Source organism: Electrophorus electricus, chromosome 21, assembly GCF_041902795.1.
Source record: "Electrophorus electricus isolate QZ-2024a chromosome 21, ASM4190279v1, whole genome shotgun sequence".
NCBI classification, from domain to species: domain Eukaryota; kingdom Metazoa; phylum Chordata; class Actinopteri; order Gymnotiformes; family Gymnotidae; genus Electrophorus; species Electrophorus electricus.
In genome coordinates this window covers 8,303,925-8,326,029 of record NC_137517.1, presented here as the reverse complement: position 1 = coordinate 8,326,029, position 22,105 = coordinate 8,303,925, and the positions used below count along the sequence as shown (strand labels likewise).

The window sequence follows — 22,105 nt, the reverse complement described above, 5'->3', positions numbered from 1 at the left end:
ACGCTAGGTTCTGCCCATTACTCTTAAAATGGAAGCTATGACGCATAGCGACTTCGCCTCAGTGAATTGGAATGTACTAATCTTTTATACTTTTTAAAACGTATTAAGTGACGGTAGCTCCTTTAATGTAAGAGAGTTTATTGTTGGCGTTTTATGAGATTAAATATCAGAATGTTAGCGAGAGGACGTAAATAGAAAGAAGTAGCAGAAGCAAGATAAGGCAACCCTTGGACCAAATTTATTTTCTCTAGAAGACGTTTGAAAGGAAGTTAAGCTTCCTGAATGGGTGTGGACATCTTCCGGGAATGATTAAGATCTACTTGTGAAGAATCGCGTAGGACCTAACCATAATTCAGTATCTAACACTTCTGATACGAAACACGGCTGTTATGTCTGTCAGTGGGAATACCTTTTTCTCATTTTACGTTTTTTGTTGTTAGCCGTACTTCTAACGTTAGCTATTAGCTACTGAGTTGGCTCATGATATATATGGTAGGTGGAGACGCTAGCTAGCTAGAACTGAGAATTGACTTGGTAGCTGGCTAAACTGAAACTGGTCAGCAAAGCAATGATAGGACTGTATACACTGTTTGGTTTATGTTAATGTGTAACGTTTATTTAAGTAGAAAATAGACAGATTTTCGTGTAATTTAGTAATCTAACTAGCTAGCTAATTAGCTAACCTACCTATTGTATAGTTAGCTGACTAGCTACATAGGATAGCAATCATAAACATGAACTGAACCTATAACTTTAGTAACTTATGTTATCCTAGCCATACGATGCCAGTCTGATTTGATAAACCACTTGTACTGTATTTTTGGTTTTGGCTAGCAAACCAACAAGCTCATTGTTTTTCGCCTTATCTAACCTAGTCATTCAACCAGACATTATTTATCCTGTGTTCGCATCATCGGATTAGAGAAATTTGTAGCTAAAATAAGGTGAAAGACCATGTCCCAACGAGTGATCGTCCTTTTCACATGTCTCATGGTGGTTACAGAAACCCGAGGTAAGGTCTGTTGAATCGTCTGTTTATTTCGTCATTTTAATTAAATGCTTAGCTTTAAACTGAGTAGGCATTCGGATTGTTTGAGTATTAGTTCCTCTCAAGTTCCTCCCAATATACAGCTTTATATATTACATAATAAATGATGGTTTCGGGTGTGCATTACAAAAGGAGCAATTTGGGCTGATATCTCTTCAACTTAAATGGGACATGTGTAATATTTGTGAAATACTTGTGTAATATTTTTGAACGACTATCTTTATTTTATTGGTTACTATAAATTTGTGGGGTAAAGTCCAAATATTTGTCCTGTTCAGATCAGAAATATTACACAGTTCAAATCTTTCAAAAATTTGTTCCTGTAAGACATAACAAAGGGAGTAAGACAACAAATTTTTGAAAAATGGCACGGATACCCTTTTGTTTTTGAAAGCATGACAAGCATATTTTGCCAGCTGGGGTTTTCACTTGGTTAAGATTCTTAACATAAAACCTACAGCATTACCCCACGCTAGGTTCTGCCCATTACTCTTAAAATGGAAGCTATGACGCATAGCAACTTCGCCTCAGTGAATTGGAATGTACTAATCTTTTATACTTTTTAAAACGTTTTAAGTGATGGTAGTTCCTTTAATGTAAGAGAGTTTATTGTTGGCGTTTTATGAGATTAAATATCAGAATGTTAGCGAGAGGACGTAAATAGAAAGAAGTGGCAGAAGCAAGATGGGGCAACCCTTGGACCAAATTTATTTTCTCCAGAAGACGTTTGAAAGGAAATTAAGATTCCTGAATGGGTGTGGACATCTTCCGGGAATGATTAAGATCTACTTGTGAAGAATCGCGTAGGATCTAACCTTAATTCGGTATCTAACACTTCTGATACGAAACACGGCTGTTATGTCTGTCAGTGGGAATACCTTTTTCTCATTTTACGTTTTTTGTTGTTAGCCGTACTTCTAACGTTAGCTATTAGCTACTGAGTTGGCTCATAATATATATGGTAGGTGGAGACGCTAGCTACGTTTGTCCAGGTAGCTAGCTAGCTAGAACTGAGAATTGACTTGGTAGCTGGCTAAACTAACACTGGTCAACAAAGCAATGACAGGACTGTATACACTGTTTGGTTTATGTTAATGTGTAACGTTTATTTAAGTAGAAAATAGACAGAATTTCGTGTAGTTTAGTAATTATTATCTAGCTAGCTAATTAGCTAACCTACCTATTGTATAGTTAGCTGACTAGCTACATAGGATAGCAATCATAAACATGTGAACTCAACCTATAACGTTAGTAACTTATGTTATCCTAGCCATACGATGCCAGTCTGATTTGGTAAACCACTTGTACTGTATTTTTGGTTTTGGCTAGCAAACCAACAAGCTCATTGTTTTTCGCCTTATCTAATCTAGTCATTCAACCAGACAATATTATTTATCCTGTGTTCGCATCATCGGATTAGAGAATTTTTTTAGCTAAAATAAGGTGAAAGACCATGTCCCAACGAGTGATCGTCCTTTTCACATGTCTCGTGGTTACAGAAACCCGAAGTAATGTCTGTTCAATCGTCTGTTTATTTCGTCATTTTAATTAAATGCTTAGCTTTAAACCGAGTAGGCATTCGGATTGGTTGTGATGTTTTATTAATGCTACTCAAATGGTGGTCATAAGAAAGCCCTTCCTTTTTTGCATTTGTGTAGAGTAACAATGTATCTGGCACTACATTCTTTCTAATGTTCAGATATAACAGGAGAAGTGAAACAGTTTTGTGGTCACTGAAATATTGTCCTCCTTTTCTCATAAATATGTTTAGAGTTTCATGCAGTACGAATTTGTTCTGGGTAAAAGTACAACTTGTGCAGCTTCTAATGTAGTGAGTCTAATATGGGTGACATTGAGTTCGACTTGAAATGCATCTTAGATTGTTTGTCATGGAAGTATTGTATTCAGGTCTTGGATTTTTTTTATCTCCTCAGCAGAATGTGAACATCCCAGTGTTGAGGGAAACAGGATTTTGATTGAAGAGCCAACAAATTTCCCCAGTGGATATGAAGCAAAGTTCAAATGCGCAACTGGTTATAAACCAGTTAATCCAACATCTTCCAGTGTAATTACCTGCAATGGAACACAATGGACAGTCCTACAACTTGAATGCAAAAGTAATTCTTCTATAGAAAACTTCCTATTACATACTATCAGAATGGCTGTTTACCTGAAGTTTAGTATTTTTAGTCCTGTTGCGAGTGATTTGGTTTGTTAATTTATATGTGCAGTGTTGTCTCTTATTTTCAGCTCATTTATCTTATATTTACTAATTCTCAGGATTCCCTCTAAGAATTAGTTAACCAATACAAGTTGTGACATGCTAAATGCTTATTAAATGGGTCAGGAAGTAAGGGCGTAATGGTTGAAGGGTTACAACTACTGCAGTTTTCCAGGTTTATGGAACTCATTTTAAATAAAAGGAAGTCATTGGCTAATTTAGAAATGGTAAATGGAGTTTCAAGACAAAGAAAGCATTTATATAACAGGTAAAAAATCTTCCATCTAACGGTTGTACAAAGTATATAATATTGAGATATTTTTATGTTTTTAGAAAAATCCTGTGGAAGCCTTGGTGAAATCCCCAATGGGATGTACATATATTCAGATGGACTTCAGTTTGGTTCAACTGCCACAGCGGAATGTAAGGTTGGGTGAGTGAAATCTTGTTTTATATTTATATTTATATATATATATATATACACTTACACCATCAACATTAGTTCTAGCCAAAGGTTCTGTTAAAAAAACAACACAAAAACCCTGCATTGGCATTTGTTGCACTTCAAGGCTAGCATTATAGCTGGTGTGTTGGTCTGAACATTTACAACTGATGGAAAATTGCTTAGTAAAAGGGTGGAACTAGTTCAGGCAGCTAGTGGACTGGTTCGGTTCACAAACTGTCAAAATTGCTTTGTTAGTTTCCTTAACATTTTAAGAGTCGCAATACTAATCTATTTGTGCTAGCTAGGGACACTTTTCTGAGTAGACAAATAAAGCACTTTTGTAAGTCACTCTGGATAAGAGCATTTGCTGAATGCCATAAATAAAAACAATGCACTTAATGTGTATTTGTAAACTATTGTCTAAACATGTTTGGTGCAGTGTGCAGTGCAGTGCAGGTTTCTGAACCACAGTAGTGAATCAGATGAGAGCCCATAGCATGTACTGCTCATATAATTCTCATTTTAGCAAGCAAAGAAAAAGCTAACAAATCTGTTGTATTGAAAGCTGTTACTTTGTCTCTGCTTTTGACATATGCGTTAAGGGTCAGTTCTGAGATGCTGGTCTCTGTAGATATGCAGATAAAAGAAATTATTCCCAGCTAGTTTTATTTATTCCCATCAACACATTTTTCATGCAACAGTTCAGCATATAACTGCTGTGTTAAGAACAGAAATTTGTTAGTGTTTCATTGTTACCTAATTAAAAATTCTCCATACTTTTTATGAACTGGATTTACAGAATGTTTGTATACCTTGCATAAGGGACTGAAAAGAATGTGCAGTTTTAGGATATAAGATACATAAATTTCAGCATCATATGGAAAGAGCAAGTGTCCATTCCCTTTGTTGATTAATGAGAAGCTTCTTTACAAAGTATTTGCATTATATAATTATATTGTTCTGTTAAAAACTGTCCTTTAAATGGACAGATGTATATTTGAATGAATTCATTTTATAGCAAAATTTACTGTGGTATTATTAGTTGTGATATGGCATCATGGTTTTGTCAGGTGCAAAACAGCATTGTGACAACACAGTGAAAATTGGGGTAGTGTGTGGCTATGAAATTGTGCATATGTATTCTGTAATTATACCCTCTAAATGTACTATACACTAAATTCTATACATTTAACCTTAATGTGGTTTTGCATCTGGAACTGATTACAGTCGGCTTCTACTTGCAGCTATAAACTTGTTGGAGACAATACTAGAAATTGTTTCAGTGACGGATGGTCTGGCAGAAACCCTGTATGTGAAGGTTTGTAATTTTTCTAAGCTTTTTAAAAAACTATGCTAATCTTCAAAGAAACTATATTTTACCAGATTGTTTGAGGCAATATTTGTTTCAATATGTTTCTTCTTAGTGGTGAAATGTACAAATCCTCCTCACATAAAAAATGGAGAGCTTGAAGATCTAATTAAGGAGGAATATGAATATGGAGAAGCAGTCACCTACACCTGTGAACATGATTTTACCCCCTTTGGAAGTCTAACAATATCGTGTTCTGAAGATGGCACCTTTCAGCCTTCTCCTCCTGAATGTTTGCGTAAGTGTGGATAAAATATACAAATATACAAAAAAGCACTTTTAGACAACATTATTTAAATGTTCATTTTTTCCATTTATGTTTTGCAATTTCCTTTTGAAATATTTAGTTTTTGGAGTATTTTGAGTATGGTATATGAAATACAGAATAAAATGGATATTTGAGTTTATAATGTGGCATATTTAGAGATGGCCAAGCAATATTTATATATCTGGGTTTTTTTGAGTTTATAATGCGGCATATTTAGAGATGGCCAAGCAATATTTATATATCTGGGTTTTTTAAATATTGGCATCAGCCCATAAAGATGCTGATTATGGAACCCTGCATCTAAAATTAATATTTATTGGTTTTCAGCATTTTATTGTGGATATATACACAGAGCATTTTTTAGTCCCATGGTATCTCCCACACAACCCTCCCTTTACTGGATTAACTTTTCTTGTTGTGTCATTGGCTTGCTGCACAGTCATTGCTGAATGAATATGGAGGGCTTTTTTTATAATAAATAAGGAGAAAACACTTTACATTTTATACACAGTCATTATACTTTGGCTGTCTATATCCCCAAATAAAGATGACTGATGCATGCATGGACTCTCATACCGTGTTGGTTTATTCAAAATGCACTTTTACTAACTTTGTCAAATGCAGCAACTTGGTGAAGGCAGTGGTTTGCAGGCTCATTGTATTTATGTACAGCAGATAAAATATCTTTTATTCTACTAATTTTTCATGGTACTCATGCTAATGTAAACTGGCAAGTGTAACTTTTGTCACTTTCCTTGTGTATCTCAAGGAAATCACAAGTCATTGTCCTTTTGCTTACAAAAGTCTTTGTATTTTACATTTGAGTTTATAATGCGGCATATTTGGAGATGGCCAAGCAATATTTATATATCTGGGTTTTTTTTAGTTTATAATGCGGCATATTTAGAGATGGCCAAGCAATATTTATATATCTGGGTTTTTTTAATATTGGCATCAGCCCATAAAGTTGCTGATTATGGAACCCTGCATCTAAAATTAATCTTTGAAAATGCTAAGATGATTCATTGGTACCCACCTTTTAGTACACATCTCTCAGTAACTGAAATGGAATGAGTTAGTACCAGCTTTGCATTTACCAGAAAGCAAATGATTAAGCACTATAAAATTCTTTAGGTTTTATCTTTGCTGATCCTAAATAAGATGTAACTTCAGTTTTCGTAGTTGGAATGATTCGCATCATCTTTGTATTTAAAGTTCTGAGAGACTTTATAAATAACCAAGTTGGCTGTACATAAAGCACCTGCTTGTTTGCTTGGATCTACCAAAACAAAGGTGTTTTAAGCCCAATATGCAATAAAGGTTTTGCAATCTCTATAGTTGGTGACCTGTAACAAACAGCCATTTACTTGAGGAGTATAGCTATATGTGGTTTTATTGTTATTATAAACAACATGCATCTATTAATTTATCTGCCAAAAGAGTAACACTGACTTAACTCTATTTGTGGATTAAAGGTATATTAACTTGGCTAAGCATTTTCCCTCCAGTATTTTAAATTAATTATGGCAAAAAGCTAGCTGTGTGCCTTAACATTTGGCACATAAATCTTGATTCACAAGAGTCGTGAAGGTCCATGTGGCCAAAATGAGATCATGCAGACATGCACCTGCCTGATGGTGCTGTGCTACTGTCTCATGCTATATAGTCATAATTTAAGATAATTCCCATATAATGTTTTCTTTTGGGTAGTAAGTAGTAACACAGGTTAAAATGACTCCAAAGAAATAACAAATTTTTGAATGCACAAAAAAATGTAAATTATAAAGTGAAGGGAACTTAAGTGACGTTATATTTTAGAAATTTGTAAAGTTTAGCCGTTTTTGTTATTTCTTAAAATATTCCTAATTATTGGCATTGACTCTTGGAAAACCCATATTGGCTGGCCAGTGTTTTCATTATTCATATTTCTCTTTATCCAGACGTGACCTGTAGTGAACCAGACATTCAAAATGGAAACAGAGTTCAGGGAGCACCACCACCCTACAGATATAAACAATTTGTCGAGTACCAGTGTAACAGTGGCTACAAAATGGAGGGGGGTGGTTACCTGACATGTGAGGAAACTGGATGGAATCCACCACCCCCCAAATGCCTTCGTAAGATTAACCCATGTTTTATGTTGAGGCTTTGAATTAATCTAAAAGTTAGTATTTGGTTGTCTGTTTACAATATGTAGACTGGGTCTGTGACCCACTGAAATCACTGTCTGCTTATTTGGGGATATTTATTGGTTTTCAGCATTTTATTGTGGATATATACACAGAGCATTTTTTAGTCCCATGGTATCTCCCACACAACCCTCCCTTTACTGGATGAACTTTTCTTGTTGTGTCATTGGCTTGCTGCACAGTCATTGCTGAATGAATATGGAGGGCTTTTTTTTATAATAAATAAGGAGAAAACACTTTACATTTTATACACAGTCATTATACTTTGGCTCTCTATATCCCCAAATGAAGATGACTGATGCATGCATGGACTCTCATACCGTGTTGGTTTATTCAAAATGCACTTTTACTAACTTTGTCAAATGCAGCAACTTGGTGAAGGCAGTGGTTTGCAGGCTCATTGTATTTATGTACAGCAGATAAAATATCTTTTATTCTACTAATTTTTCATGGTACTCATGCTAATGTAAACTGGCAAGTGTAACTTTTGTCACTTTCCTTGTGTATCTCAAGGAAATCACAAGTCATTGTCCTTTTGCTTACAAAAGTCTTTGTATTTTACATTTGAGTTTATAATGCGGCATATTTGGAGATGGCCAAGCAATATTTATATATCTGGGTTTTTTTGAGTTTATAATGCGGCATATTTAGAGATGGCCAAGCAATATTTATATATCTGGGTTTTTTTAATATTGGCATCAGCCCATAAAGATGCTGATTATGGAACCCTGCATCTAAAATTAATCTTTGAAAATGCTAAGATGATTCATTGGTACCCACCTTTTAGTACACATCTCTCAGTAACTGAAATGGAATGAGTTAGTACCAGCTTTGCATTTACCAGAAAGCAAATGATTAAGCACTATAAAATTCTTTAGGTTTTATCTTTGCTGATCCTAAATAAGATGTAACTTCAGTTTTCGTAGTTGGAATGATTCGCATCATCTTTGTATTTAAAGTTCTGAGAGACTTTATAAATAACCAAGTTGGCTGTACATAAAGCACCTGCTTGTTTGCTTGGATCTACCAAAACAAAGGTGTTTTAAGCCCAATATGCAATAAAGGTTTTGCAATCTCTATAGTTGGTGACCTGTAACAAACAGCCATTTACTTGAGGAGTATAGCTATATGTGGTTTTATTGTTATTATAAACAACATGCATCTATTAATTTATCTGCCAAAAGAGTAACACTGACTTAACTCTATTTGTGGATTAAAGGTATATTAACTTGGCTAAGCATTTTCCCTCCAGTATTTTAAATTAATTATGGCAAAAAGCTAGCTGTGTGCCTTAACATTTGGCACATAAATCTTGATTCACAAGAGTCGTGAAGGTCCATGTGGCCAAAATGAGATCATGCAGACATGCACCTGCCTGATGGTGCTGCGCTACTGTCTCATGCTATATAGTCATAATTTAAGATAATTCCCATATAATGTTTTCTTTTGGGTAGTAAGTAGTAACACAGGTTAAAATGACTCCAAAGAAATAACAAATTTTTGAATGCACAAAAAAATGTAAATTATAAAGTGAAGGGAACTTAAGTGACGTTATATTTTAGAAATTTGTGAAGTTTAGCCGTTTTTGTTATTTCTTAAAATATTCCTAATTATTGGCATTGACTCTTGGAAAACCCATATTGGCTGGCCAGTATTTTCATTATTCATATTTCTCTTTATCCAGAGGTGACCTGTAGTGAACCAGATATTCAAAATGGAAACAGAGTTCAGGGAGCACCACCACCACCCTACAGATATAAACAATTTGTCGAGTACCAGTGTAACAGTGGCTACAAAATGGAGGGAGGTGGTTACCTGACATGTGAGGAAACTGGATGGAATCCACCACCCCCCAAATGCCTTCGTAAGATTAACCCATGTTTTATGTTGAGGCTTTGAATTAATCTAAAAGTTAGTATTTGGTTGTCTGTTTACAATATGTAGACTGGGTCTGTGACCCACTGAAATCACTGTCTGCTTATTTGGGGATATTTATTGGTTTTCAGCATTTTATTGTGGATATATACACAGAGCATTTTTTAGTCCCATGGTATCTCCCACACAACCCTCCCTTTACTGGATGAACTTTTCTTGTTGTGTCATTGGCTTGCTGCACAGTCATTGCTGAATGAATATGGAGGGCTTTTTTTATAATAAATAAGGAGAAAACACTTTACATTTTATACACAGTCATTATACTTTGGCTCTCTATATCCCCAAATAAAGATGACTGATGCATGCATGGACTCTCATACCGTGTTGGTTTATTCAAAATGCACTTTTACTAACTTTGTCAAATGCAGCAACTTGGTGAAGGCAGTGGTTTGCAGGCTCATTGTATTTATGTACAGCAGATAAAATATCTTTTATTCTACTAATTTTTCATGGTACTCATGCTAATGTAAACTGGCAAGTGTAACTTTTGTCACTTTCCTTGTGTATCTCAAGGAAATCACAAGTCATTGTCCTTTTGCTTACAAAAGTCTTTGTATTTTACATTTGAGTTTATAATGCGGCATATTTGGAGATGGCCAAGCAATATTTATATATCTGGGTTTTTTTGAGTTTATAATGCAGCATATTTAGAGATGGCCAAGCAATATTTATATATCTGGGTTTTTTTTAATATTGGCATCAGCCCATAAAGATGCTGATTATGGAACCCTGCATCTAAAATTAATCTTTGAAAATGCTAAGATGATTCATTGGTACCCACCTTTTAGTACACATCTCTCAGTAACTGAAATGGAATGAGTTAGTACCAGCTTTGCATTTACCAGAAAGCAAATGATTAAGCACTATAAAATTCTTTAGGTTTTATCTTTGCTGATCCTAAATAAGATGTAACTTCAGTTTTCGTAGTTGGAATGATTCGCATCATCTTTGTATTTAAAGTTCTGAGAGACTTTATAAATAACCAAGTTGGCTGTACATAAAGCACCTGCTTGTTTGCTTGGATCTACCAAAACAAAGGTGTTTTAAGCCCAATATGCAATAAAGGTTTTGCAATCTCTATAGTTGGTGACCTGTAACAAACAGCCATTTACTTGAGGAGTATAGCTATATGTGGTTTTATTGTTATTATAAACAACATGCATCTATTAATTTATCTGCCAAAAGAGTAACACTGACTTAACTCTATTTGTGGATTAAAGGTATATTAACTTGGCTAAGCATTTTCCCTCCAGTATTTTAAATTAATTATGGCAAAAAGCTAGCTGTGTGCCTTAACATTTGGCACATAAATCTTGATTCACAAGAGTCGTGAAGGTCCATGTGGCCAAAATGAGATCATGCAGACATGCACCTGCCTGATGGTGCTGCGCTACTGTCTCATGCTATATAGTCATAATTTAAGATAATTCCCATATAATGTTTTCTTTTGGGTAGTAAGTAGTAACACAGGTTAAAATGACTCCAAAGAAATAACAAATTTTTGAATGCACAAAAAAATGTAAATTATAAAGTGAAGGGAACTTAAGTGACGTTATATTTTAGAAATTTGTAAAGTTTAGCCGTTTTTGTTATTTCTTAAAATATTCCTAATTATTGGCATTGACTCTTGGAAAACCCATATTGGCTGGCCAGTATTTTCATTATTCATATTTCTCTTTATCCAGAGGTGACCTGTAGTGAACCAGATATTCAAAATGGAAACAGAGTTCAGGGAGCACCACCACCACCCTACAGATATAAACAATTTGTCGAGTACCAGTGTAACAGTGGCTACAAAATGGAGGGAGGTGGTTACCTGACATGTGAGGAAACTGGATGGAATCCACCACCCCCCAAATGCCTTCGTAAGATTAACCCATGTTTTATGTTGAGGCTTTGAATTAATCTAAAAGTTAGTATTTGGTTGTCTGTTTACAATATGTAGACTGGGTCTGTGACCCACTGAAATCACTGTCTGCTTATTTGGGGATATTTATTGGTTTTCAGCATTTTATTGTGGATATATACACAGAGCATTTTTTAGTCCCATGGTATCTCCCACACAACCCTCCCTTTACTGGATGAACTTTTCTTGTTGTGTCATTGGCTTGCTGCACAGTCATTGCTGAATGAATATGGAGGGCTTTTTTTATAATAAATAAGGAGAAAACACTTTACATTTTATACACAGTCATTATACTTTGGCTCTCTATATCCCCAAATAAAGATGACTGATGCATGCATGGACTCTCATACCGTGTTGGTTTATTCAAAATGCACTTTTACTAACTTTGTCAAATGCAGCAACTTGGTGAAGGCAGTGGTTTGCAGGCTCATTGTATTTATGTACAGCAGATAAAATATCTTTTATTCTACTAATTTTTCATGGTACTCATGCTAATGTAAACTGGCAAGTGTAACTTTTGTCACTTTCCTTGTGTATCTCAAGGAAATCACAAGTCATTGTCCTTTTGCTTACAAAAGTCTTTGTATTTTACATTTGAGTTTATAATGCGGCATATTTGGAGATGGCCAAGCAATATTTATATATCTGGGTTTTTTTGAGTTTATAATGCGGCATATTTAGAGATGGCCAAGCAATATTTATATATCTGGGTTTTTTTAATATTGGCATCAGCCCATAAAGATGCTGATTATGGAACCCTGCATCTAAAATTAATCTTTGAAAATGCTAAGATGATTCATTGGTACCCACCTTTTAGTACACATCTCTCAGTAACTGAAATGGAATGAGTTAGTACCAGCTTTGCATTTACCAGAAAGCAAATGATTAAGCACTATAAAATTCTTTAGGTTTTATCTTTGCTGATCCTAAATAAGATGTAACTTCAGTTTTCGTAGTTGGAATGATTCGCATCATCTTTGTATTTAAAGTTCTGAGAGACTTTATAAATAACCAAGTTGGCTGTACATAAAGCACCTGCTTGTTTGCTTGGATCTACCAAAACAAAGGTGTTTTAAGCCCAATATGCAATAAAGGTTTTGCAATCTCTATAGTTGGTGACCTGTAACAAACAGCCATTTACTTGAGGAGTATAGCTATATGTGGTTTTATTGTTATTATAAACAACATGCATCTATTAATTTATCTGCCAAAAGAGTAACACTGACTTAACTCTATTTGTGGATTAAAGGTATATTAACTTGGCTAAGCATTTTCCCTCCAGTATTTTAAATTAATTATGGCAAAAAGCTAGCTGTGTGCCTTAACATTTGGCACATAAATCTTGATTCACAAGAGTCGTGAAGGTCCATGTGGCCAAAATGAGATCATGCAGACATGCACCTGCCTGATGGTGCTGCGCTACTGTCTCATGCTATATAGTCATAATTTAAGATAATTCCCATATAATGTTTTCTTTTGGGTAGTAAGTAGTAACACAGGTTAAAATGACTCCAAAGAAATAACAAATTTTTGAATGCACAAAAAAATGTAAATTATAAAGTGAAGGGAACTTAAGTGACGTTATATTTCAGAAATTTGTAAAGTTTAGCCGTTTTTGTTATTTCTTAAAATATTCCTAATTATTGGCATTGACTCTTGGAAAACCCATATTGGCTGGCCAGTATTTTCATTATTCATATTTCTCTTTATCCAGAGGTGACCTGTAGTGAACCAGATATTCAAAATGGAAACAGAGTTCAGGGAGCACCACCACCACCCTACAGATATAAACAATTTGTCGAGTACCAGTGTAACAGTGGCTACAAAATGGAGGGAGGTGGTTACCTGACATGTGAGGAAACTGGATGGAATCCACCACCCCCCAAATGCCTTCGTAAGATTAACCCATGTTTTATGTTGAGGCTTTGAATTAATCTAAAAGTTAGTATTTGGTTGTCTGTTTACAATATGTAGACTGGGTCTGTGACCCACTGAAATCACTGTCTGCTTATTTGGGGATATTTATTGGTTTTCAGCATTTTATTGTGGATATATACACAGAGCATTTTTTAGTCCCATGGTATCTCCCACACAACCCTCCCTTTACTGGATGAACTTTTCTTGTTGTGTCATTGGCTTGCTGCACAGTCATTGCTGAATGAATATGGAGGGCTTTTTTTATAATAAATAAGGAGAAAACACTTTACATTTTATACACAGTCATTATATTTTGGCTCTCTATATCCCCAAATAAAGATGACTGATGCATGCATGGACTCTCATACCGTGTTGGTTTATTCAAAATGCACTTTTACTAACTTTGTCAAATGCAGCAACTTGGTGAAGGCAGTGGTTTGCAGGCTCATTGTATTTATGCACAGCAGATAAAATCTTTTATTCTACTAATTTTTCACAGTACTCATGCTAATGTAAACTGGCAAGAGTAACTTTTGTCACTTATCCTTGTGTATCTCAAGGAAATTACAAGTCATTGTCCTTTTGCTTACAAAAGTCTTTGTATTTTACATTTGGACTACTTAATATAGCAAAATTAATTTTCAAATGACTAATAGTATGGTTCTCCATGTATGTATTCTCTAGCCTTGTTTCTAGTAGTTTTGTGTATTTACAATTGCATGCTGTTAAATTTACTTACATTTCTGACTCTGCTACATCTTCATGGTTTTTAGCAATTGCAACCACAAAACCAAAACTATCTCCTGGGACCTTAGAGACAATTCCTGGAGGTAGACATTAAAGAAGTAACAAACATCAAAATGTAACAAATAACTTGTAGTAATCACTGACATGAGTACTGTGAAAAATGTTTGTTTTGAAAAATTTGCCCCGTACAGTTTGTCATGGTTTTGGTTTTATGTTGTACTTCTTTTCTTCTAGGTTCTGGCTCTCCAAGGCCACCCACAACAGGGCCACCCACCACCACACCACCATCAAGTGGTAAGTGCACATGGATCACTTCTATAATGTGTAATAGTAAAGTTAAGGCAGTGGTAGCTGTGGGTATTTATATGGGCAGTGGTAGCTCAGTGGTTAAGGTACTTGACTTGTAATCGGAAGGTTGCTGATTAAAGCCCCATCACTGCTAAGTTGCCATTGCTGGGTCCTTGAGCAAGGCCCTTAACCCTCATTTGCTCAAATTGCTCAGTCATAATTGTAAGTCTCTCTGGATAAAAGTGTCAGCTAAATGCCATAAATGTAAATGTATAAGGCTGTTTTTATAGTGTTTAGTAAAATCTGCCAGTGGAGAATGCCATGCATATTAGAGTTTATTTCTACAATTAATTCATACCATTTTAAATCACTTAGTTAAATACAAGTATATTAGAAACTGGAATAACATTGGAATAACATTCAAAATGCATTGCTGATCCAGAAGCCAAAAGCCAGCCAGGGCTACAGTTAGAGTGCTAATACTATGCACAATATGCATTAGTCATCCTCCAGTTCATCAATGGTCAGTTTCAGGAAACATGACCACCATTGGTTAGATATTTTAGGATGGTGGGCCAGTCTCGGCTCAGTGATGACACACACACAATGCCAGCTACACTGCTGTACCTGACACACATCCCACAACACCCATGATCATGCCACTTCCACTGCAGTGTCACTCACATGTTGTCTGTGGTCCACCACCCAGGTCGTTTCTGTCAGCAATGCACCTGTGCTTAGGGACTGATCAGTAGTGCATTGGGTAAACGGAAGATGACAAAAAGCACATGGCAGTCAATTAGTTTGCTCCATTCACATATGACATCTACAAATAGACAATGTCTGTAGATGCAAGCTAGGCATACCCAGTGAAGTGTCTGTAAACAATTTGCTCAGCATTGTAATTAATTTTTTTTTTTTTTTTTTTTTGTAGGCAGTGGTTTGAAACTTGCATTTGGACTTGGAATACCTATTTTGCTTGGTAAGTGTGCTGACTAGACATTTGCATGATCACACCTTTACAAAATCATGTTTTCTATTATTGTTTCTTTTTCAAATATATGTAGACAGTTTTCATAATGGTCTACATATTTTTATAATCCATGCAGTGAAACGCATTTGCCAAATACAAACATGACAGGTTACTGCTATGGTTACGACCAGAATCAAGTGACTTGGGTATTATATTTGCAGGATAATGTATTGGAATGTATATTGTATTGTTCCCCCATTATAACTTAAATTTAGTTTACAAAATCATGTTTTCTATTATTGTTTCTTTTTCAAATATATGTAGACAGTTTTCATAATGGTCTACATATTTTTATAATCCATGCAGTGAAACGCATTTGCCAAATACAAACATGACAGGTTACTGCTATGGTTACGACCAGAATCAAGTGACTTGGGTATTATATTTGCAGGATAATGTATTGGAATGTATATTGTATTGTTCCCGCATTATAACTTAAATTTAGTTTAAAAGATTATCCCCACATAGACGGAACACTACATAGGGTACCCATTAGGGAAACTACAGACAGAATTCAGACAACACTGGCTTGTGCCAGAAATGTATGATAGGGTCACAATCATCACGTATACTATCCAAAACATCAACAATAAGTAGACTAGGAGTACAGTCACAGCTATTGAGTGAAATACTGAAATGTTCATTGCTTTACACAAGCTTAATTTATTCTGGTTCATTAATATTCTGTGACCATTACTTTTGGTTTCACCTGAAACAGTGGTGCCAAACCAGTCAACATATCTGTTTAAATGCTGGTCCTACTAAATACAACACTAACTTCTGATGTAGGAAATTGCTATGCTTTGTTGTACCTTTTCCTGTTAACAGTATACATCGGTTGTACACTACATTTAAGGTGCACTATGGGTAACAATATAGTGAACTATATAGAGAATCTGAATTGTCCACTTGGAATTTTGCAACACTACAAAATGGCTGACACTATAAATGGAACATTTGGGTGCAATTTCAGATTCGCCATGAATGACTGAGAGTGTAAACTCTGGCAGTACTGTGGTATTTTGGGACCATAGCTAATATTGAGGCAACAAGAGTAGCCAATTTTAGCATCATTAACACTTGCCAACCAGGTTGAGGATACCTATGCCAACATGAGTTCCTTGTCATCAAGCAATCATTACCTAGGAGAGTTCATAGCACAAATATTAGTGATTAGTGAATGTCTTTTCAAGCTAGTGTGAAGTAACTGATGAGCTTTATGCAGAAAAATGTAGGACGGCCAGATGACCTAGATGGCCAATGGTTAATATTCCTATTATGGAGAGAGTCTTATATTCTGCATGGCTACACCATCCCCACATTGCAGGGATGAGTTCATCAACTTGGGGCACACTCCCAATGGCCTCACTGCCATCCCACTTCTGACCCCATGTGTAATAACCCTACACAGGGCTCAAACCCAGGAGGTAAACATGAGCTCTGACCACCGGACCAAAGAGCCAGCTGTCTGGCTTAGCAGCCAGAGTACCCAAGTGGCAGTCTCTGTCACAGTTTGGCACTGCTTTTAGATGTGTGTCCAAAAGAAAGTCACACAATATGCAATGCTAGCCAGAATAAACAAAGATTGTGCTCACGAAATAAGCTTTACAGAATTTAACTCAATAATTTTTTACTGATAAATGGGATTGTGGACGTAGCTATAGTTGGGCATTATTGAAGTTACAGAATAACAACTGAAACTATAAAGCATCGCTAAATTGTCTTATTTCAGTATGCTGTGATTGTATCTCTAGTCTACTTATTGTTGATATTCCAAGCAATTTACAAGATGAAAGGTAAAATGATGTACAGTATTTCTGGCACAAGTTCAAGTCAGTCAAATTTATTTATATAGCACTTTTTACATTATTGGATTGATAAAACATTTAACCAAACAGAATATTTTAACCAATTATTTGTAGGGTGCTGTAATCACACATTCAAGCCTTTAGCTCTCCATGTACACATTCCTTAGGCGTCAAAGCCTAAAACAGTAAATGAGAAATTTGTTGTTAATATTTTTTTTACTATGATATCTGGTGATTAAACACTTAGCTAAGAGTATATTTTATAGTTAAATGCAGGCTCACATAGCTACCTAACTTATCATAGCTAATGTCACTTGGGTAATGCAGTCTTCACTTGGTGTATAACATTACAGGTTACATAGCTAAGTAAATTAATGAATGGTACAGTTTAATTTTTTACGCGGCGTTATCCATCTAATTCACACAAATGCATTTTCCAAAGTATGAATACAAGTGTTATTTATGTCATCGGCAGCTTATGTAGTTTTTCCCCTCCCAGGTGGACAGCACTTTATCAACTACTATTTGTTATTATTATACTAAATGTATCAAGTTTTTGCATATTTTAAAATATCCTAATTTGAATTTAGACCTGTATGATGGTCTGAGCTCTTGGTTCCATTTAATGTGGCCTACAGGGATTTCCACTTGTCCACTTGTTAGGAATTTAACTGCACAGGGGAGAGTAGCATATTTGACTATAAGCAAATCAGAAACTGCTAATGTAAAAGACAATTGTCTGGGCCATCACACTCACGTTCACAAACTCGCTCATGTTCCCCCTCAATCTTTCTCTCATTCGCCATCAAGAATGCCCAAAAGAATGACTGTGTGTGACAGTATGACACTGACAGTAAAAGGTTTGATGGTGAGTGAGAGAGGGTGATTTTCAAACTGCCTAATGACCTAAAGGTCCTCTTATACATTTGTAATTGCATTTTAATTTTGGCAGACTTGGTGTGAGATGGTAAGGAAATGCAATTGCAAATAGATGATTGTTATTCCATGTTTAATGCCAGTCATACTGTTACAATAAAAATGAAAGGACTTTATTTTAAATTTGTTGGCCAGTGTACACAGAACATTTATTTTGAATTGTCTTTAATAAAATAATTCAACATGGGAATGCAATTGTACAAATACCACTTAAATAGCAAATTTGCATTTGGAATTTGCTTCAAGAATATGCTGCTATATACAAGTGTCAGTAAGAGAAAGCTATCATGCAGACTTAATGCATAAAGATTTTAGTATTTTCTGCATGAGACACACAGAGGTATGCAACCGTATTCTATCCTGTTTTTGTGACAAAATGAGGAGGCAGGATGCTGAGCCAAGTCTCCATAACAAAAACAGACGTTTATTGAAGCACACAAACTGAAACCAAAACACGATATATGACAGTAGACAAAAGGACACCACAAAGGGTAAAACAGATAGCACTCAATAGGTAAGATGGCTAAGTGTAAAGCACATCATGGATCGCATATACACAGGGTCAAACACTGATGAAGGACTAATACAAAACAGGGCCTTAAATATACACGTTAACAAGGACAATAAGTGAGGACAGGTGTACCAACCACCCAACTAACAAGGGAGGGGCATGGGGAAAGGCACAAACACACACACCACGTGCCAAGAGGCTACGTGGGCTTGGTGGGCGGAGTTGAGGGGGGGGCCCTTCTACCCTGTTCTATTTTTATTCCATAAAGTTAGTCCTGTCCCTGTTGCCAGTCCAGCATAAATACACTGAAGAGCAGATTAATGTTATTACAAGCAATTTAACAGTATAGTGCAGTCCTTGTCAAATATTTTACTATTATTAATATAATATTAATTACATAGTTGTGAAATTATCTGATTGTCATTCGGCCCTTTCATATTCCTTTGAAAGAATTGTACCCATTTATTTTAAAACATGAGCCATTTGTTTGACATTCAAATCCTCTCTTTGCAGCAACTGTTGTATTGGTGTTTTTCATCAAAAAGAGAGCGTAAGTGTAATGTCACTTTCGGTTTTTAGAGGTACTCTCACCAAGCACATTATTACTCATGTTTTGACACCTGAAAAACACAATTTTATCTTGCCTATTCGCCAAAGCTGACCTTTGACATTTTTTTAAATATCTCCAAAAGAGGGCTAAAGTGCAACACCTTTCATTATATTTTATGATTGTTAAAGCCTCTGTTGCTTTCTGAATTTGTAGATCAATTGCATTGTATATTTATTTATATATTTGTTTGATTTTATTTTTCAATAAGCACACACCATGCTTAGTGCCCCAAAAAAACATAAACGCACCTAATAAAAGCAAGTTTCTTTGGAACTGACAAAAAACCCTTAAATTGTATATCCACCATTGGGTTATGCTGAGAAGATTTTAATGTAGTTGAACAAGGTGACTTGGGTTTTTATATTGGAGAAGTGTACTATATGTTCACAGGTATTCTGCCATGCTCTAAGTGACCATTAATGCACTTTTGGCTTGCAGCTCTAGGAACGAGCGCACTCTAAAGGTGTCCACAAGAAACGAAGATGCAGAGTATTAGCAGCCCCATTATCTGGTAAGAAAAGTAGAATATGAATCTTCTTTTTCAAATTGTTTTTTTTTTTTCACTTAGTTTGTCCTAATTGTCCTTTTCTAGGCCTCCTGACTCTTCTCTGAATGATCCCAAGCCTTTCGTAAAATGGAGGAATCCCTCATGAATAATTTCTCTGTATGTTCCTCCAGGATACCAAAAAACTCACCAGAAAAATATCTCCGTTCATGTGATGTGCAAGTTTTTTTTCAGCAGACTAGCACGACTGCAGTATTTCTGTATGTTGTTTAAACATGCATGTGATTTTTGGTTTTGATTAGAACTGTGCTTCATCTTTCCATAAAATTGTTTAGAAAGTTTAGCTGTATTGTTTAAACTGCAATCACCTCCAGCTGCACTAGAAGCCATGTCACCTGTATAGTTGGCAAAACAGTACGTGGATCAACATGGCTCAAATACCTGAATGACTGCTGACTTTGGACTATATTAATTTTGTAATGCTGTAAACATTATAGCCCAAATAATCTTTTACCATAATCATTAGTCAATGACTGAAATATCCCTTTAGGGCTTTGATTAGACTGTATTTATTATTTATTTTTTCCTTCCCACATTTCCCTGAGAAAACATCTCATAAAAATATGGATAACAGCATCCTTAGAAGGTGAAACACCAAGTATTCCAATCATACTACATATAACAAGATCAAATATCAATAGTTTTACACAAAAAATTCCACTTTTGTTATCCACTTTTGTTATCTTTATCTGTGCTTTATTTGGGTACAGTGATGAGTGACATGTCTCAAATCCCCAAAGTGCTACAGAGAGCTACTACAGATTTCCCTCTCACTCGCTTACAAACACGCGCGTGCACACACACACAAACAAACAAATGGGAAAAAAAACACCTTAGAAACCATATTTTAATGTGACGAATACATTAATTGATGTTGATCTTGGCTGTTTCAATTTGTCAGTTTATGTATAGATTTGTTTTGTTTTTTTAATGGGTAATGTTACCCATATTTAAATTAATTTTAATAAATTATTTTTCATAACCACCCAATAAAAAAAGAGCTTTTCAGATTTTTTTCTGATCTTTATTTCAAGGTTGTGCTTGGGTGAAGTAAAGGCATTAGGTGACTTCCCTATTGTAACTCAGTTCATCTTTTCTCTTACAAGCAAACATAACACTGGCCATCAGACAGGTGGCATCTGAGCCAATTCAGGATAGTCCTAGAGAAACCTACCAAGTGCTCGGGTCTGTGTATTAAATAATGCTCCAATGTCAAGAATTAATGAGTGATCAGAATCAGCACTCTGCCACAGTAAGTTGCCAAAAACATTAGCGGTCAGGAAATTATCTGACTGAATAAAAACATTTTCTAAAATGTTTGTTCAGAAATATGAGGTTCACTATATTCCTGAGATTAAAATGGCTTGATGTGCTTTATTATGCAGTGGGCTAAACAAAGAGGGTGCAGAAGTTAGGAGTTAACAATAGCTAAAATATCACCCAAGATGAAGGAAAAATATTTTTTTATAAACTTTATCACCGATGAACGTCTCTTGTGTCCTTCAAATATAGTAATTGTGGGTCCGTTCGAAATCGCTTGCTATACTTAACGCAAAAGCAGTACGCGAGGTATTGTGTCCGAATACTTAGCATTCATTAAACAGTACGTGGAAAGTCCCCGGATGAGACACTGCATCAGGATACATTTTGGCTGTGCCCCAATTGCGTACTACACACTAATACTGTATGGTATATACTGATTTTAATAGTACAGGTTTAGCAAGTTGGTACACTAAATCTACTACTTTATTTCTTACTAACTGGTAATGAAGTGTTGCTATGCCAACATGCATAATTGTAAGATACAAGTTGTTAGATTTTCTTTGATTAAAAAAATGGAAATTAATGATTATTTTTACCGTTCTTCTTTACGACAATGACGGTACTGTAAAACTGCTGCTTTATTTACTAACCTTGTGTGTAGTTTCCAGTTTTATTTTTAGAAAGTTGTTCTGTGAATTAAACCACAGCCTTCACAAGTTTACCACGGGAAATGGTGATATTTCACATGGTATACGCTGACAATAATATCCACCGGAGTACGTCCCCTCTGTGGGACTGAGTAGCGAAACATTTACAACACAGCTGTGTTTAAGGAAAACCAGCAAAACCGGAATGAAAGGCAGTTGGGCTCAACAGTGATCTGTCCAAATTACCAATAGAATCAATGGTCCGTGGACATCGGCATGTAGCCAGGAATCGGGTTTCCTGACGTTTATATGTAGCCTACCTGATTTCAATATCAGGACATATGCTAAGCAAAGCCTGAAGGCACACAAAACCTAGACACTTGGTTATACAATGGCTAT

The 22,105-nt window shown here is 35.5% G+C and overlaps 1 protein-coding gene across 12 annotated transcripts; it reads left to right on the top strand.

Annotated features, from left to right (window-relative positions):
* The first annotated feature begins 30 nt into the window (after positions 1-30).
* LOC113581378 (complement component receptor 1-like protein) lies at positions 31-20,804 on the top strand. 12 transcript variants are annotated; one of them, XM_081704131.1, is made up of 15 exons: positions 31-355; positions 876-1,012; positions 2,983-3,165; positions 3,603-3,702; positions 4,959-5,032; positions 5,139-5,321; positions 7,292-7,468; positions 9,225-9,404; positions 11,161-11,340; positions 13,096-13,275; positions 14,280-14,339; positions 15,268-15,315; positions 19,135-19,171; positions 19,670-19,742; positions 19,824-20,804. In XM_081704131.1, exons 2-14 carry the CDS (start codon positions 955-957, stop codon positions 19,725-19,727), a joined length of 1,518 nt encoding a protein of 505 aa, XP_081560257.1. In that variant the 5' UTR covers positions 31-355; positions 876-954; the 3' UTR covers positions 19,728-19,742; positions 19,824-20,804. The 12 variants fall into 12 exon arrangements, 11 of the variants coding, with proteins under 11 accessions (XP_081560257.1, XP_081560263.1, XP_081560259.1 ...); XM_081704137.1 differs by having other exon boundaries at positions 31-395; positions 923-1,012; positions 2,986-3,165; XM_081704133.1 differs by having other exon boundaries at positions 31-395; positions 923-1,012.
* Positions 20,805-22,105: the final 1,301 nt, after the last annotated feature.